Below are 19,129 nucleotides of genomic sequence, written 5' to 3'. Positions count from 1 at the left end.
TCAATTTAGGGATTTCCAGGTGTGGCCAAGTCAGTTAACAGATATAATTCATATAGTGTGTCATGAGTCTGCACTTTTCGACCAGTAGCCATGTGAAGATTAATTTTCACTAGTTACTCCCTCAACAAAGTTTCATAACCAAGAGTATAATGAGGAGTTAAAATAAGTGGTAAAAAAGAGGTTAATTTAGTGGACTTAATCATTACCTCATATTTTAGATGTAGTGTCTCACTGCAGACCACACTAGTTCATTCCTGTCTTCAGAAACTGATGTCACCAAGAGGATAAAATAATCCACAAATAATTCAAATGTGGCTCTCGAGTTTCCAGACTGGACAATCTTCAATCCTTATGTGCATCGGATGTCTTACTCATGAAAGTCATGAAATGGAAGGGAGATAAACACACTGTTAGTAAAATTCTAAATCCTTTATGAATGTTAGAATACATTTTAAATGAAGAATACAAACTTTTAGTCTGCATATACATGGACAAAATGCTTTGGCCACATGTATCACAAGAAAAACTGGTGTGCATAGTTGTCTACCCAAAGTGCATTTAGCAACTGATTTTTTTTTTTCCGCCATAGCAAGTGTAGACAAGATTGGCAAAATGCCAAAACCACCTGAGTAACTATACATAGGCAGAGGGTTCATTAATTTTTGTGCCCAGGAATAAAAATACACATTTTGGCTACAGCCCATGTCCCAAAACTGCAAGACAGGCTTTCATAGGGAGTCTGTGGCCTAAGATATCTTGGCAACTGGAGCATTCTGTCTTGTTTCCCTTTATGACCAACTCTGACTTACTTTCTTTTCCTTCAATATGGCTTATGGCATTTTAAGTGTGTTATGATTAGTAGTATTCATTCTCTTCTTTTCTGAAACTCAGAGATTCTGATTTTGAAGTCAGATTTCAGGATTACAATTAGTAATTTGCCTTTACACCATTTGACATTGCCATTTTGTTGATTCCACCATCTTCGTAGTTCATTCTGGTTGCTACGGATTTAATCACTAGAGCCGTAATTTCAAGGGGTCAGTTAGTGAGAGGTTAAAAGGTCATCTCCTCAGCCATTTTGTATCCAAATTTGCGGATAACAAATTATTGCGACTTTCAAGACCTTTATTTTTAACTTCCTGGTTCTTGTTTCGTTGCTGTTGTCCCTGACCAATGATTTTTGTTCCCATTTTGGCTTTGTGGATAAATCTGGTAACTCTCTGTTTTAACCTCAGCTTTTATTTTACTTTCCATATCTTTGAGTCAGTACACTGTCATCCTCTCTCTCCACAGCCTTGCAGTTGAATATTTTTTTCTCATCGACCTCGGCCCCAAAAACTGATTTAGCCTGGTTAGATGCTTTCAATACTGTCTGTTTGCCTTCACCAAAGAGAGCTTGACTTCTGTGCTGAAAAGTATTTACTCGACTTCCTTCTAATATTATGAATAGTAAATTCCACCATTACCACATTGGCCACTCCATACCTCAGCTGATCCTCCTGATTTTGTATGGAAACCCTCTTTCCTTAACTTGAAGCCTTCTCTCTCTTTTTATTTTTGTCCACCATCTGGTCCTAGGTTTGTCCTTATGAATGGCACCGTGACTTTTCCACCTTCACTGATGAAGGCTTGACCAGAACCCACTGAGGCAACATTTCTTCTATCTCTATATCAGAAGTATTCACTGATTTCTGCCAGGATACACTTATTAAATATTTGGGTCTTCTAGATCTGACAGGGTGGCACAGTAGCGCAGTGGGTGGCACTGCTGCCTCGCAGTTAGGACACCCGGGTTCACTTCCCAGGTCCTCCCTGCGTGGAGTTTGCATGTTCTCCCCGTGTCTGTGTAGGTTTCCTCCGGGTACACCGGTTTCCTCCCACAGTCCAAAGACATGCAGGTTAGGTATATTGGTGATTCTAAATTGTCCTTAGTGTGTGCTTGGTGTGTGGGTGTGTGTGTGTGTTGCCCTGTGGTGGGCTGGCACCCTACCCAGTGTTTGTTTCCTGCCTTGCACCCTGTGTTGGATGGGATTGGCTCCAGCAGACCCCCTTGACCCTGTAGTTAGGATATAGCAGGTTGGATAATGGATGGATGAATAGATCTGACACCCAGCCCATACCACTTTAATAACTAAACAATGATTATGTGACAGGTCATCATCTTCCTTTACTAAAGCCTTAGAATACTGTATGTAAGAAATCTACAAAGTTGATCATTGACCTTTGAGCCAAGGAGCTCTACACCCAAGTACATTTACAAGGAACCTTATATTTAAACATGAAGGTTGCTATGGATAATTCATGCCTAGATCAGAAATACATTGAGAATTCATAGCGTTGATTCAGATTAGATAGTTTTTTCCTCTCCATTCCTCTGATAAATGTTGAAGTTTTCCTGGAGTAGTAGAGAGTAAAGGAATGGATTAAACAGTATAATGAAAAAAAAATGAATAATGCTTTCCTGTTGCACAGTCCCAGAGGAGTGAGAGCATAATTTATAATATTAGGTACCTAGTTATACATTATACAGATATAACTAAACTTGCTAAATGCACTTTAAGAGTACAGCACTATATTGCACTTGTTTGGATATACTTGCCTTCATTTGAGTACAAGCAGGTTAAGTGACTTGTTCAAGGTTATAAATCAAATCCAGTGCCGTAACCACATAATCTAACTACTTTCAAACCACTACCAAACAAATAAATCTGAATGGGTATACATCTTAAATGTAATCACTTCAGCATCCATCCATCCATCCATTATCCAACCCGCTATATCCTAACGACAGGGTCACGGGGGTCTACTGGAGCCAATCCCAGCCAACACAGGGCTAAGGCAGGAAACAAGCCCTGGGCAGGGTGCCAGCCCACCGCAGGGCACACACACTCACCCAGCACAGACTAGGGACAATTTAGAATCTCCAATGCACCTAACCTGCATGTCTTTGGACTGTGGGAGGAAACCCACATAGACATGGGGAGAACATGCAAACTCCACACAGGGAGGACCTGAGAAGAGAACCTGGGTCTCCTGACTGCGAGGCAGCAGCGCTACCCACTGCGCCACCGTGTCGCCCTCACTTCAGCATGTTATTTTAAAATTTATTTTGTAAAATAATGTGTGTACTGTGGTGACATATAACATTTGGTTTATTAAGACCGTGAACGTCATTCTCATGTTTATATTCACTGTTTCATCTTTAACTCTTTTAGGGCTAATTTTTTTTTGTTTCTTTTCTCCCAGGGCTGAATATTTTTCCAAAAACTAACTTTTTTTAAAAAAAAAAACACAAAGCAATTGAAATCAACAAAAAATATTTACTTTTGACAAATGTTACTGTCTTGCATGTTGTATGAGCCTGCATACTCTATGATTTCACATACATATCACATACATTTTACACAGCAAAGTCCTGCAAAGCCTGATCTCGCTCAAAGCAGCCAATTTCAGTCATTGCCACATTGCACTGCTTACAATATGTGTTGCTTTGGTGCCTACTTTTCAATTGTCTGTTGCTGTACTTTCTCACATATATTGTTAGTGTGTACTGTAGAGAGACAAGTCACCCGTTTGCCATCGTGCCATGCCACTGCCACCAAGTTTTCTGAATAAAACTTTGCAGCAGCATGTACCTATCATCACGCGGCATAACCTGTCCAAAGCCACCAGGGGACAAAGCACGTTTGGACCAATGCTCTCTGAAGTTATATCACCAGTTCTGTCCCATCTCTATTTGTAATGCCACAGCGCGCTTCATCTCGTCTTTTGTTGTGGGTTTCCACTTTGAAAAATGAGAATGCGTTGCAAGCGCAGCCCGCGATTCAAAAAATTTCTCTGCCTACCTGTTTGTCTCATCTGACAGTAGCTGAAAAGCAGCATCAGGAGAGAGCAGCCTGAAGTAGTTCAGCAGCTGGTGATCTGTCGTGTCCAACAGCAAGCCATGCCGTCTTGTGAAGTCCGGTAGCCCACGGATCAATGTCTCTGTATTCCTCCCACGCGAACTTTGCCGTAGATGCATCGGCTGCACGAATTGTTCAGCTGGCAGCGGATCAGCTGGTGTGGCATCGGCTGGTGTCCGATCAGCTGATGCCGGCTTCTCACTCTCTTGTTCGATCTCCTGATCGCTGTCAATAAAATCCAATTCTGAAAAATCAGAGTCCGACTCCGCGATAATGCGCAAAACATGGTCTGCCGAGTGTTTTCTTTTCTGCACTCGCTTCGCTCCCTTGTGACATGTCGATGCCATCTTGCCTTTGTTTACATTTCGCAACTCACGCACACGCAAGGATTAGTTGCCGAGTCAACGAGTCTAGCATTCCTCCAAGCACAGAGGGAATGCCTGCGACGTGACAGTGAGTTTTGTCGCCATTAACAGCTGATTGTCGCCCTCTATCCCTCTATGTCGACTTTTGTCGACATTCGCCCTCAACCCCTCCTGTCGACAAAAGTCGACATCCGCCCTAAAAGAGCTACTTTGATGCTGCTCAGGTTCTCTGTCTTGTTAGTTGAATCTCTTTTTCAAAGTCAGTAACACCTGACTTCATGTTGATGACAACAGCCTGTCACTGCACCAATGCAGAATATAGGTTTTGCTATTATGAATGTTATAATGAGTCCTGGAAAAGATAACATAGTCAACAGTGATTGCTTTCATCTAACTAAGTCCCCATTTATTTTTATTGACCCTTTACTTGTAAAATTTTGTTTGTCAGTCCTATTTTTAAAACAGCATTTAGTTATTATCCTTTCTCAAACACAAAGACAACAAAAATAAATCTAACTTGATTTACATTTACTGTAGTTTGAAGCAAAATTGACTTGCCAGGACAGCATTGACAACACTGTTTATTGAATGGCATTATTTTGATGGTTATTGTGTTAATTCCAGTAGTTTTCTCCCTTTATTTACTTCCTTTTTGTCATATAGTGAACAATGCCATCAATATAAGCAGGGAAATAGTTTTGTTTTTAATATAAACAGATTGTTATTTCTCTTATCATTTTATAGATGTAAACAGCTGGCTTCTTACGTTTGGATTCCAGCTGTACAATGTCATTCCTGGATATCCTAAACCAGATACTGATGCCATGGAACCATCGTATGAGCTCATCAGCACTCAAATGAAGACCCAGGAGTGGGACAGCAGCAAGGTAATCAATATGTCTGCCTGCACTCGTCCATCTTTATTAGTGGAAATTAAAACCTTGACTGGCTAAACCCTCTTGGGAGGAATGAGAAATGGCTGCTATTGACAGAAGCTAACCTGTAAATAGGTTTTATTCTTGGAGAGGTAACAGGGTCAAACCAAAGGGCTGCCATTACTTTCCCTTATTGAAATTTCAAAACCACTTCCTCTCTTTATAATGGAAAAGTTTTGGGTCAGTGTTGTGCAGCCCTATGACTGCTGCTAAATACTGAGGTTAGTTTTCAGACATTCTTCTTGTCTTTCTAAGTGCTGCTTTTCATTAATATTTACTGCTGAAAACACCTTTTGCTACACCTCAGGTGCTCAAATATCATTACATTACTTATTTGGAGAGGTCAGGAGGTAACAACTGGATTTTGGCCTTCATCGTAACAATCAGCATCTCACAGGTTTTGAGAGAGACAGAACATTGGCTTTATTCTTCTATGAGACACAGTTTACTCCTAAAGTGTTAAAATAAGCTAAGCTCTTATTTTTATATCTAATTATGTATGAGAAGAAGGGATCTATTTATCAATCTATTAATTTCCTGAATCCAAATCATGATCATGGAGATTTGATGCCTAGCTTAGCAGCACTAAACACCAATCCTGGACAGAGTGCCAGTCAGTAAGAGAGCGTGCACACACACACACCATATCTCACGTAAATTTCACAGACACAAAGGCCACATAGTCAAATTAAAAATAATAAATGTCATTTGTTCTATTCATGTATGTTCAAAATACTCGAGTGGAATCCAATAATGAATAATGTGGACCTGTATATAAGCCTCAAGGTAAAGAAAACGGTTAAAAGAAAACTTTACCAAGTGAGCAGAATGTCAGAACCCAAGTATTTGAAAGAGTGGACAATTCCATGATGTATAGTTTTTATTGGCTTCAGGTTTTCTTTCCTTCAATTATATTTTTTTTGCTGAGTTCCCAATGAATGCAATAAGAGGTTTGCCAAAGTCATTTGTTGTAATCTTAAAGCTGAGACTCTCATCTGAAAATTGCAGTCAGGTAATATTCTTCTCCTTTGCGACAGTTCAGTGATGTATGTGTTCCTTAGTTTTGGAAAGTCTTCTTTTAGATAATCTTTAGTGAAACAAAATATTTTTATACTATTGTTTCCTGACCATAACAGTTTCAGTCACCTTTAACAATAAATCTTTGGTCAATATAGTACTTGAAACACCACAGCAATTGTGATTTATTAGTCCAGTGTGCTCATTTTGGTCTAATTCATCCATGAATTTTCTACTTTGTTCAATCCAGTACATAGTTGTGGAGGCCTGGACCATATCCTAGCAACACTGGATGCAAGGCAGCAGCTAATCCTGGACTGTGTGGTAGTGTAATGTAGGACACATTCAGACTTTGACACTTTTAAGTAGCCAGTTAACCTAGCACAGCTATAAACAAGTTTCTTAGGAGTGTGAGAAGAAAACCAAAGTGCCCAGAAGTAAAATACAGAGACAATGAGAGAATATGCAAAATCCACACAGAGACTGCACTAGGATTTAAACTTGGGGCTTTAAAGACATGAAGGGGTACACCATTTTGTTATAATTCAGTTCACCAAAAATGTACTGTAAATACAGGGAACAGTAGGGCTTAACATGTTTTACATTCAAGCTACTGTTGTTATTATAAGGTTCTGTTTCTTTAACTTGCAATATTCAACTCTGAATTAAAACACGGAAGTAAAAAAAAAAGGTTTTTTGCCTGTTGATTGCATTATTTTGAAGAATATCCTTTGGGAGACGTCTTATCAGAACTCACCGAGGACTTCACCACTCTACAAAGAGCCTTTGTTGCTCTGCAGGGAGCTTCCGCACTTATTCTGCACAGCATCTTCCAAGTGCACACAAAAGGCATATACAGATTGCATTGAAACATTTTTCTGGTATATCCAATTTAAATTCTGGATATTTTTTAATACAAAAAGAAGAAGGGAAATGTATATTCCATAAAAAGAAAGAAATATTACTTCTTTATCCAGGTGTTTGAATTTTATTAAAATCCCCCGAGTGATCTTTCAGCATTAAACTGGCCTGCAGCATTTTTCAGAACAAAGCTGTTAATAACTCAGATCTAAAGCATTGCTGCTTCCCCCACCCACTGCAGTGTAAGCTTCCTTGTTGTTAAAACGCAAGGTATTTAATTGCATTCCAATTCATTGATATTTGGTAATGCAATTTTGAGCCCACTTGTGTACTTTTAACTTGATGTTTTGTCAAATGAGCATATTTCTGCCCTCCTCTCTTGGCACTACTAATGACATTTAAAATCCAATACTCGTCACGCAAGCAATTTTCTTACCAGTGAAAAAACCCAGCGGTGGATTGTTTGTTTGACAGGATCTTAGTTATTGGACAGTATACTGTCTCTGGCCTTTGGAATATTAAAGGGCTTAAAGAACAAACAGAATATCGGATGATATGCTTTATTTTCTAGTAGTTTCAGTGAACCAGGGTGCAGTTTGAAAGAAAATAAGCTTTAAAGCCTCTGAGGTTTGGAAGAAAATAATGAAGTAAGTTGCAGAATTTAGATGTTTTGTCTTTTAGGCATCTTTTTTTTGTGAGGCTTCAGTAACTTAAAATTGTTAAAGTTGAGGAGCTCTACTCCCATTAGGTTTTGCTTACAATTATTTATTACATATCTGCTCCATCTATAAACTTTATTAAGTTTAATATGTAAAGCACAATGCAATGTAATAAAAGATATGGAGTGTCACTTAAAAGTGTACAATTTACAAACGGTATGCCATTTCATTGGGTTTTACTTAGGTCACGAGAAGTGACAGACTACAAATAAAAGTTTTCTTTCCTTTTACTGAGTTAAGGCATTAACTGGCTTTTAGTGGATAAGGTACTATATACCATTATTTGTCACTGTAGCCACTTTTTCAGTAACTAACCATGTATTTCCCACCCCGATAACCACAGTGGAAATGTTCAAGAGAAACTTACTACAGTATTACTGTGTAGGTAGTGGAGGGCTCCTGTTTCACTGTATGCACGTTTATGAGTGCAGTGCACTATAGTGAATCCAGCATCCTGAGTTTGTATTCCTCAACCAGTCGTTGTCCATGTGGTGTGTTTGCATGTTCTGCCCTTGTCTGCATAGGTTTTTCCTGTAGGTACTCCAGTCTTCATCTCATATGCCCAAAGATGTGGGTGTTTAGCTTAATTGGTAACTCTAAATTGGACCTGTGTGAATGCAAATATGGGTGCGGACATGAGAGTGCTCTGCAATGGACTGGTGCCATGCCCAGGACTGTTTCCTGCCTTTCTAACACTTTAGGATGTGTCCCTATGTGAACCTAAATCTATTTGAGCTGGTTTGTGAATGCAAGAAAAAAAGTGTACAAAATCATCTTGATGATGTATGGAGTCAGTATGTGTAGACAGCCTTTTTCCTTTTTAGGGTAAGTGCTGACCCAAAAACATTTTTGTCAATTTTGATTAAAAACAGAACAGGACCAATATCTATCACAGGGCACACTGAGCTAAATTAATTGTTACTTTGACAAATTAGGGCTACTCTTAAATGTATTTAAATGTATTTTTTAATGTGAGCTGAAACTACAGTTTCCTGAAAAAAACATGTAAACTGATATAACCACATGTAGTTTACTTCCCACAAATAGGTTTTGAGGGCTGTATACAATAATACACATAATAGCAGATATAGAAGACAAAATACCACTCAGTGAAATGCAAGTGTCACATTCTTAAAATATACTAGTCTTCCATTCACACTTCTAAACCTGCTTATTCTAATGTAGGGGTGTGGAGCGGAAGATCCTAGTTCAACATCATCAAGGAAAGGTAAGATCCAGTCATGAATAGGATGTCGGGCTATGACAAGCTACATTTACACACAAGCACATCTGATGCACGCCAGGTTAATTGAGATTCTCTAGTCATCACACACACATTTTTTGAAGTCTGTGAAAACCAGCGTGCCCAAACAAAACCTCCACAGACCAGGTCAGTGTCTCCTGGAGTTGTGAGGCAGTAGTAGTAAGTATTGCATCACTGAATCATCTCAGATATAAAAATAAAACATGTTAACTGTATTATTATACTGTTAAGATCATAATGCACAGACTGCCTCTGATCTGTGATCTGTAAACATGTCATGATATATATAGGTTACTTTCATCTTCATTGCGAGAAATGTATAACAATTATATGCAAACAAAATACATCTGTCTTTACAACAGAGCATGTAAATAGACAGTAATAGGCTTTCTGTCTAGATAGATAGATAGATAGATAGATAGATAGATAGATAGATAGATAGATAGATAGATAGATAGATAGATAGATAGATAGATAGATAGATAGATAGATAGATAGATAGATAGATAGATAGATAGATAGATAGATAGATAGATAGATACTTTATTAATCCCAAGGGGAAATTCACAATAAGAGAGAACCCTGAGCTCTTATCACACAGGGCCTCAAAATGTTTCAAAGCATTTTATTCGGCTCCTGGCAGATTTCATTAGGTGTTCAACTTCTGATTGTTTTCTAGCAGATTTATCTGTACTTGCAAAGTTGTTTCTAGTTTAATGACATTATATATTCTTACTTTCAATCTACCCCCAAAGTGATTTTACTTTAGCAGAACACCAATTTAACATTGCCATATTTAACATTTTTCCACATTTGACTAATTATGGTTTTGTTAAGAACAGGCACAAGTCTTTCAAGGCATTATTCACACTGCAGCTAAAAGTAGCTATGTTCTGATTTTTGTCTAATACTGTATCAGATTTTTTATGTTATGACTGTTCGAGTAAATTTCACGAGTGATTCAAATCCAGCTTGTACTTACAGTATATTTATGTATCTATCCTGAATGTGCCCCACTTATGCAAAATAAATCAATAAAAAATGTGAATTGGGCAGCATGAACATAGCCATATTTTGCTTTAAAAAATCAGTGCAAGGTTGTATGTGCTGCTGGGTTATCAGGAATCAGACTCTTGTTCTGTAACTATAGCTCTGTTTCTGTTAACAACACTGCATGTTATTGAAAACAGTAATTTCATAAGTTAAGTAGAACAAATCAGGACACATTCTAACTTGATAATAAATAGTAATCACAGAAATATACACTATACAGAAAATGTAAACAAAGCAAACCCAGTACTTTATTGGATTATATATCTTTGTTCGGAATAACCAGTAGATGCTAAAGGTTTGCTTTGAGGATAAGCCAATAATTTTGCTTGATCTTGAAAAAAGTGACTATTAGAAAACTACTACAAGCAGATCTGCAAAGCTGTCGTGGCATTGATATCTACAAGTAGGGCCAATAATGGCTAAGGTGTCTATAGATTGTATTTATCTGAAAACCGCATAATGATGTACTTTTTAAAACACAATATTGCAATGGTATTTTTACTGTAGTTCCCTACACTTCCTCTTACAGCTAGAAGCTTAGCGTCCAAACCAGTGGGACATTACGGCAGGCCCTCACACAATGTGCAGTGAGCCACTCTTGATGCCCTACCATGCTTTAATAAAAACTGATTAGATGAGAATACTGAATCAGTTACATTATCTGCTAAGTAATGAATCACACTGGATTGACTAATGATCTCTCTTCTTTTATAAAATGCTATATTTTCTTATATTTCTAGAATACATTCTTCTGATTTTTCTGCACTTCATTGCATTTCAAATTATTTAAAATGTTTGATTTTTTGTTTGAGAGATGTGTCTTAAAATCTCCAGGTTCATTTTATATACTTTTTGTAATGCCTACTACTTGTCACTAGATTTCAAAGCATTCACTTACTCCCTTCTTTTGAAAAGACAGCAATTTTATAGTAAGTCACTTAGCATGAAACAATAAAATAAGCATAAAATTATTTTAGTATTTCAGCTAAATAGCAGATATTTTAATTTAGTCTAGTAAAAATGGTGGTTATATCTAAAAGAGGCCAATTATGCTGTATTTCTCTTTTTAGTCTATTTTAGGTGTACAATGTGAAGTACAAAAACAGCTGAAGGCATTTGTAAAGTTAGAACTCTTTGGACAGATCTATGGAGCAAGTAGTGCTGGTTGCCTCCAAAACGAGAAGAAGAACCGATTTGCTTCAGGGGGCTCAATCTTTGGCAAAGGTGTCAAATTTGCTCTCAAAGATGGCCGCGTCACGACGGACATCATCAGCCTTGCCAACGAGGATGGCCGAAGGACAGCAGCCATCCTTAATGGTGCCTACTACCTACAAGATCTTCATTTTACTATCAGCGGTGTTGACACCCATTACTTCATAAAGCTCGGGCCCCCTGAGAGTGACTTGTCTCTGATTGGCATGACAGGGGGTAGGAGAACTCTTGAAAATGGTGTCAATGTGACTGTGTCTCAGGTAAATACAGTTCTGAATGGCAGGACTAGACGATACACAGACATTCAGCTCCAGTATGGGGCTTTGTGCCTGAACACTCGTTATGGGACCACCATGGACGAGGAGAAGGTGCGTGTGCTAGAGCTGGCTAGACAGCGAGCAGTAGCCCATGCCTGGGCCACTGAACAGCAGAGACTGCGAGATGGCGAGGAAGGAACAAGGGCATGGACAGAAGGTGAGAAACAGCAGTTGCTAAGCACAGGGAGGGTACTGGGGTATGATGGTTACTTTGTGATCTCAGTTGACCAGTACCCGGAGCTGTCAGACAGCGTGAATAATATTCATTTCATGAGACAGAGCGAAATGGGCAAAAGGTGACATAAAACAGAAAAATGAAGGAAAAATCACAAAAAAATGGACAGCATTGAGGACTACTTGCCAAAGACAGCTGCTTATGTGGCCACTTTTTGACTCTGTTGTACTTATTTTTTATAAAAAAAAAATATATATATATATATAAATATATATATACAGTTGCACTGTACTTCTAAAAAGAGTGCCCAATGTTAATATCGTTTTTACTTTTTTGTTCCTTATGTTCACACTTTAAAAAAAGTGTGAAACACAGATATCCTAATGACTTTTTTTCTCTTTTGTTATTTTTGTCTTTGTCTCTCTCTTGTGAGGAAGCAAACATGAGAATTGGGCTGTAAGCAAGGTTCACAGGTTTGCTTGGAAGCAAATTGCAATTCATAAATGAGTTTGATTGTGTACTTTTTACACTTGAGGCACAAAGGAAAGACTGCAGTATCCTCACTTGTTGCTTACTTGAAATCCCATTTAGCACTCATATGGATTAAATAACCTGGTCATGTGCTCTATGATGTCCTAATGTCCATGTTCCAACTGAACTTGTCTTCTGTGATTTACTGTACATTTTTGTAAGACACTTTCCAAAGTTACAGTGTGCCTGGACATTAATTCTAGGTGTAGATCCAGTTAAAGATATTAAAGAGATTTGGAATTTTAGCGTCAGTTCAGCTCTGAATTGACGTAACATTTTTCCTGTTTAGTTGTTGTTTGCCAGTGGTACAGCAGTGGAAAAAATCTTTACATGGGGGAGCTGAAGTGGGTTTTAGACCACTTTACTGTGGACTCTGCTTCCTTTCTGTGCTCAGGGGTGGGCAGTGAGTATACACAAACAAGTGAAAACCATATGGAAGTTTCAGTGATTACAGTATAACAAAAAGAAGAAAAAATGTGAATTCAAAAAATGTGAAATATTTACTTTTTTAATGCTTAGTGTTGTATTTAGTATTGAAAGGTGTTTCCAGCATACATGAAATACAATATAATCATGTTCAGAGGCTTTAAAAAGATGTTTTTTTTATGTTTTTTTTTTTTTTTTTTTAAGATGAAGCAGTAAAGATAACATTTTGCAATCATGAGGTCATATTCTTGACACAGTGGATTTTAACAATGTGGTCAATTTTATAAGTTTTTTTTAATTTTTTAAACAATTTCAAAACTAAAAAAAGAAATAGGAAAAAAATCACAGTTTTTTGGCAGGTTTTTTACTAGCTAAATAAAACCATCTTTGGCATGTCTACCAAGTCACTAACCATTTGTTTGTTTTGATTGTACATGTATTTTTGAAATGTTACTGAGAACACAGAGTAGAAGCCACATTGCTAAAACCACTCCAAGTATAGATCAAAAAGCAAGATGACAATGACATATGTGCACTTATTTGTATTATATGGACATGACATAGAAGTTTATCCCTGTGTGTCTGCTCTGAGAAGTAATGTTTCTAAACTATGGGACTATAAACATCCACTAGGCATGCCATAGGATTGCAGCACACAGTTTCTGAGTAACACACACACACACACACTCCAACCCTTCCAGAACACAAAATGTGGGGCTGCTGACGCTCCATACTATAGATCTGAACCGCAAAGTAAGTTGCTTTATACAGATGATGGAATCTTAAGGAGAAAATGCCTTTATACAGCTTAGGGTCGACTTCAAGGAAGAGCCAAAGCTGGCTATGAATCAAAGGGAGAAACAGCAGCTTTGCTACCCAATGTTATCTAACCCCATATCTCAGATAAATGAAAAGAAAATTATCCCCCAGTTTCTAAAGACATCACTGGTTCCAACTTTGAGCATTCTGAGGCCATTCATAATCGTTGTGAGTCAACACAGTTCAGTGGAGTCTTCTGGATCAAATCAACTCAAATCCTACAGGATCCCACTCTTGTCAAACTAGGGGCTTGTCTCTTTCTATAAAAGAGGATGAATAAGCTGCGTGTGCATTTCAGATGTAACATGGACATCGTAACCCTACATGACTGTCCACTATGTGAGTCTAACTTTGCACTGATGCCTGACTCTTTTTATACGTCCAGTTTCATTAACTGTCAAGAGTACAACATTTGCCTGAAGTGGTTTTAGTGAGGGGATGTCTTAACCAGAGCGTGCTTTTCTAAGGTGTCACTATTTTAACAAGACCATTTCAGAGATGTCACTGGCTTTTTTTGCTCCCTTTTTCATTATGTATTTTGTGAAAAGCTGAAAATAAAATGGATTTTTGCGTGAAATAATTGCATTGTGAAATTTGCATTAAAAATGTTGCATTGTAACGTTGTACTTTTTCTAAACTTATCAGTTTTTATTTGGATTTTTTGTTGTTTTTTTCCAACACCTTTGTGTTTCTAACACTGTATTCTTTGACCTTGTAAATAAGAAAGAAGCTGTAAATAAATGCAAATGTAGATAACTTCTAGAGCTACAGCAGTGACCCTGTGTAGTCTTTAGTTTAAAAAAATAAAGGAATATTTTGTGTTTATGTTTTTACATTTCTTTGACTGTTAAATGCAAGATGAAGACAGAAACATAATAAGGTAAGTAAACCATCTGCTGTACCTTATCTGAGAAACAAATTATTGAGCTAAAATCTGTGTTCCACTTGCTTTTTGAAATTTTCTGTAGCCATCATTTTTAATTAATATTCCTAGGGAAAGGTATGATTTACTTTCAGACATGAACTGAATTATGTGGTACGGATGGCCTATAAATGAGGGAGAGGTTTTGAACTAATGACTCAGTTCTCCCAGTCCTGAATATAGCACTGTTTTAAGTCAGAGCATGTCTCCATACTTAATATATACGCATACTGTATGACTAATTCAGATAACAGAAGGTAGCATAAAAAGATCATTCTTTTGTCTCCCATGTTAATCAGTATCTTTGTACTTCAGAGGATTTTAATAGGAGCCTTGAACATGTGCTGACTGATATATAGGAAGATCAAGGATGAGGTAAGTGATACTCCACCTTTTTTCCTTCAAGAGTAGCAGAAACAATTCGACAAGGGTGTAAAGATGGAAATTGAAAGATTATTTTATAAAAAAGATGAAGCACTAAGCAGCTCCCCCAAAACATCTTCACTGCTTGACATCAAAGATGCCTCATCGTTCTTCTTACGTCATTACCTTGCAATTCCAAACAAAAATTGTGCAAGTAACTATTAAAATTTACTGATGCACAGAGTGAGACAGAGAGAAATTGCAAGTAAGAAGAAAATATGAAAGGAAATGATTGGCTGCCCTAATTGAGAATCCCTGACTCGACTCTGACAGCAAGAGACCTGATGAATTCATTCTTGTATATCAGCAGGGAAACAACTGAACAAAAGATTCATTTGAGCTTTGGGTAAGAGGCTCTGCTAAACCATAAACTACGTTTATTTTCCTTTTCTCTGTACAGCTAAAAGCCCTGTCTCTCAATTACAGCTACAGATGTGACAAGAGGAAGGCCATTAGCACAGAAGGCTGTCCACTAAAAATATAAGTGTAAGTTGTGTGTAGTGCTAGGTGTCTCAGTACTTGACCTCCTCTGCTAGGAGCATTTCTAAAGTAAGATGTGACATTGGTTATATCTGGCAGAACTGCTTAGGACTGTTTTGTGGAAGTGACAGGCAGGGCATACTCTCTATACACTGAAGGGGATTTTTTCTTATATACGAAATTATTTTCTTACATATCTTCTTCTTTATAATTGGTACTGAACACCTAGAAATAATAACATGTAATCCCCAGGCATCGCAGTGGTTAGTCGTGCTGCTTCACTTTCCCAGAGGCCTAGCTTGCTTACCTGGGGTTTTCACAGTTTTCCCATGTTCAGATAGTATTCTACCAGATACTTCTCTTTGCCTTTCATATCCCACAGTTGTACCTATAAGTTTAATTGATGATCCTAATTGGACCTGGTTTGAGTCAGTATGTCAATGGATGTTCATCCAGAATTCTTCTGGGATGGTCCCTTCCATGACCCAAAAAAGGAGGATGCTATGCACAGTAGCATCTGACAAGATCCAAAATGAAAACCATAACCATACTATATAACAGGGCTAACATCAGATTCAAGTCAAATCTCCTTATAAATTGAGAGATATTTCCTTTCCTTACTGCCTATAAAAGTTTTCAATTGTCCAAGAATAACAGTTTTTTGTTTGTCACAGATGACTGAGTAATATTGAAAACACAACAGCAGAGGTGGTGTGCTTGTTCCAGCTCTCAGTATGTTTTGTTTATACTTGTCTAGAGTAGCAGGTCATTTGATAGCACACTTTCCATCTTCTTAACTCACTTATCCAGAGCAGTGTCATGCAAGCATTCAGCACAAGGCAGGAACAATCATTGGACAGAGTGCCAGTCCATCACAAGGTAAACACACACAGACATACTAGCATCACCAGTTCACCAGACCAGCATGTCTTTGCACTGTGGGGTGAAGTTGGAGGACCCAGAGGAAACGCGAGCAAACACTGCGAAAACATGCAAACCCAGGATGTGAACCCCAGCCCACTTGTTGCAAGCCAGCAGTACTGTCATTGTGCCATCCAGCACCCTTTTCTTTGCTGCTACTATCCACAACACCTCGCAAAAATACACTGAACGCATACGATTCATCTTTCCTACTTGTTGAAAATGAATGTGTGTCAGTTGGACCACTCTCACTTAGAAGAGGTGTTGTGTTTTCACATTTTTCCAATTTGGAAAGATAGTGTGCCATACAATTATGGCCTGGTTAACTAGCTGCCAAATGGATTTCCAGAGAGCCACTGTCAGAGTCTGATGTTCTGCTTTTTCACAGTCAGTGTTGTGGGACATCAGTGCTTATTCTTGCAGCAGTGAATAGATGCCAGTTACTCTCTCTTTGTTTCACACCCACATATCCACACTGAACCAGATCATCAGATCATTTCCAATCCTTCATTCTGTACTACAAGTATTACGTGCCTTCTTTGAGGGAAGAGTGGATGGATTCACTGACAATGCAAATCTATCCACTGTTCCATCAAAGAAGGGATGTAATACTTGTAGTCCTGAATGAAGAATTGGAAATGATCTGATGTTTCCAGTACTTAAATATGTTGCTTTCAATTTACCAAAGGCAAAAATGAAGGATAATAATTATTATTTCTATTAAGCAATACCTGTGTTTCTTACACTTCCTGTAAAAACCATATCTCAGGAAGTTCATTGGAGTGATTAGAATATATGATAGAACAATAACTGACCTTATATTTGAATATATAACAAACCTTAAGTGACTGCCTTAAAGATGTTCCTTATGTTCCAATCCCGCCTTCTGGCACAACCTTTTTGTTGACAATGACTGATTATCTAGGTGAGCATTTTCAATACTTGTGTTAGAAATGTTTTCAGAATGCATTTTGTAGTAAAGATTCTTTGAAAAAATTTGAAGGCTAATGTTTGAGGTTGATCTAACTTTGAGTCCAATATGTGTTTCTTTGGTCTAAATCTTTCTTTCCACAATTCAGCATTTTTTTTATCAAATGTTAATCCAATCATGCCCAATGGGCACTCCACAGTAGCTCTGGAATTGTACTGTAGTGCCAACTCATTCAATAACATTGGTAATGTTGTCCCTTTGCCATAAGTTTACATGCTGTACATTGATAACTATCAGAATATCCCAACACAAAAGGGATCAGAATTAGTTAGGAGTCTTATAATAAGACATACAAATTAATTTTATAAGAAAAAACATTATAAAGTTCACTTTTTGCATTTTATGCCACAGCAGCTAGAGATCTGCACTGGCAATCCGAAGGTTGCCAGTTCGAATCCCGTAAATGCCAATAGGGACTCTGCTCTGTTGGGCCCTTGAGCAAGGTCCTTAACCTGCAATTGCTGAGCGCTTTGAGTAGTGAGAAAAGCGCTATATAAATGCAAAGAATTATTATTATTATTATTAGCAGTTGAACAATCTAATTATTTTTTTAAACAAACCAAAATGAGTAAAAATTATTTGACTCACCCCTATAAATGAGTCATAAAAGATGGAAATAGAAAGGCAAGTAAAGCAAAACAGCAGAGAAGTACAATGCTGAACTTCATCTGGATAATAACTAGATTAGCTTAAATAATATTTTGCCTAGATGACTTCCGTTTCATGCTGATTGGTTTTATTAGCAACATAGAAAACTTGTATGTTCCTGCTTCCAGAAAATGCAGAACTTATTTTAGAGTAATGTCAAGTCACATTTGTTTGTTGGCCCAGGTCAGTTATGACAGGTGTTTGGAGTTCACATATTCTCACACTGTGGTGAGCTGGCGCCCTGCCCGGGGTTTGTTTCCTGCCTTGAGCCCTGTGTTGGCTGGGATTGGCTCCAGCAGACCCCCGTGACCCTGTAGTTAGGATATAGCGGGTTGGATGATGGATGGATGGATATTCTCACAAGGTCTTCATCCAGGGTCTTTGCTGCTCATTTGTGTTGATCAGCAAAATTCACCAAAGTGTTTTTCATAGCAAATATTCTTTGTTTACCAAATATTTTTGTGGAAATTTGCTGTGCTTCCAGTTTAGACAAAAATGTTTTCCCCTGTGCCTCATAATGCCTTGTGAGGCCATCATGACTTCACAGAGTTATGAAAGCCAATTTTGTATGGGACAGTCCCTTGTGTATATAATATGGATCCTAGTAGTGGGCTAAAACTTTGCATAAAACTTCCAAAAACATTTATACACAAAACATGCATCCAAAGTAAAATTGATATGTGTTGGTTTATTCATCTCTTTTTGTATGAACTTGTGTGTACAATGTGAATCAACCCCTGTAATAATATTACCCAGAGTGCTGAGCAGTTAATGCAAACGTGGTGAAGTGAAGAATCCTTGTGCTTCAGTGTTGTGCTTATTTGGTGAACAAACAAAAATACCAGGGAAAAAAATCAAACTATACATTTCGGTTCAAATCTGTGGGAGGCAAGTCTTAATGAATGTGTGCTCCCTCTGTGACACAAAGGCCAGCACAGTTCAGGTCACATTTTTGGACAGTCCAGAATAGTTGGCAAGCCATTCCCTAGCTGTCAGAGACAACTTAAAACACCATTGTGCCATTATAATCCACCCAAAGGTAGTTCAGTTTCTCCTTCCCCGTGGACATCAATGCATTTTGCCAAATTTGACAAAGTTTCCTGGCATTTCTGGGATTTCACTGAGATCAAAGACAAGCAAATTTAGCA

The 19,129-nt window shown here is 37.9% G+C and overlaps 1 protein-coding gene across 2 annotated transcripts in view; it reads left to right on the top strand.

The window, feature by feature from the left end:
• The window catches only part of tenm4 (teneurin transmembrane protein 4), a 679,712-nt gene extending 665,291 nt beyond the window's left edge, over positions 1 to 14,421 (top strand). For both annotated transcript variants that reach the window (XM_051926453.1, XM_051926452.1), the window contains 2 exons: positions 5,012 to 5,154; positions 11,187 to 14,421. In XM_051926453.1, the coding sequence (XP_051782413.1) occupies positions 5,012 to 5,154; positions 11,187 to 11,945 (902 nt within the window). In that variant the 3' untranslated portion in view covers positions 11,946 to 14,421. The remainder of the gene's footprint in view (positions 1 to 5,011; positions 5,155 to 11,186) is intronic.
• Positions 14,422 to 19,129: the final 4,708 nt, after the last annotated feature.

The sequence above is a fragment of the Erpetoichthys calabaricus genome, chromosome 4, assembly GCF_900747795.2.
Source record: "Erpetoichthys calabaricus chromosome 4, fErpCal1.3, whole genome shotgun sequence".
Lineage (NCBI taxonomy): Eukaryota > Metazoa > Chordata > Cladistia > Polypteriformes > Polypteridae > Erpetoichthys > Erpetoichthys calabaricus.
This window is presented reverse-complemented; position numbering and strand designations above follow the sequence as displayed.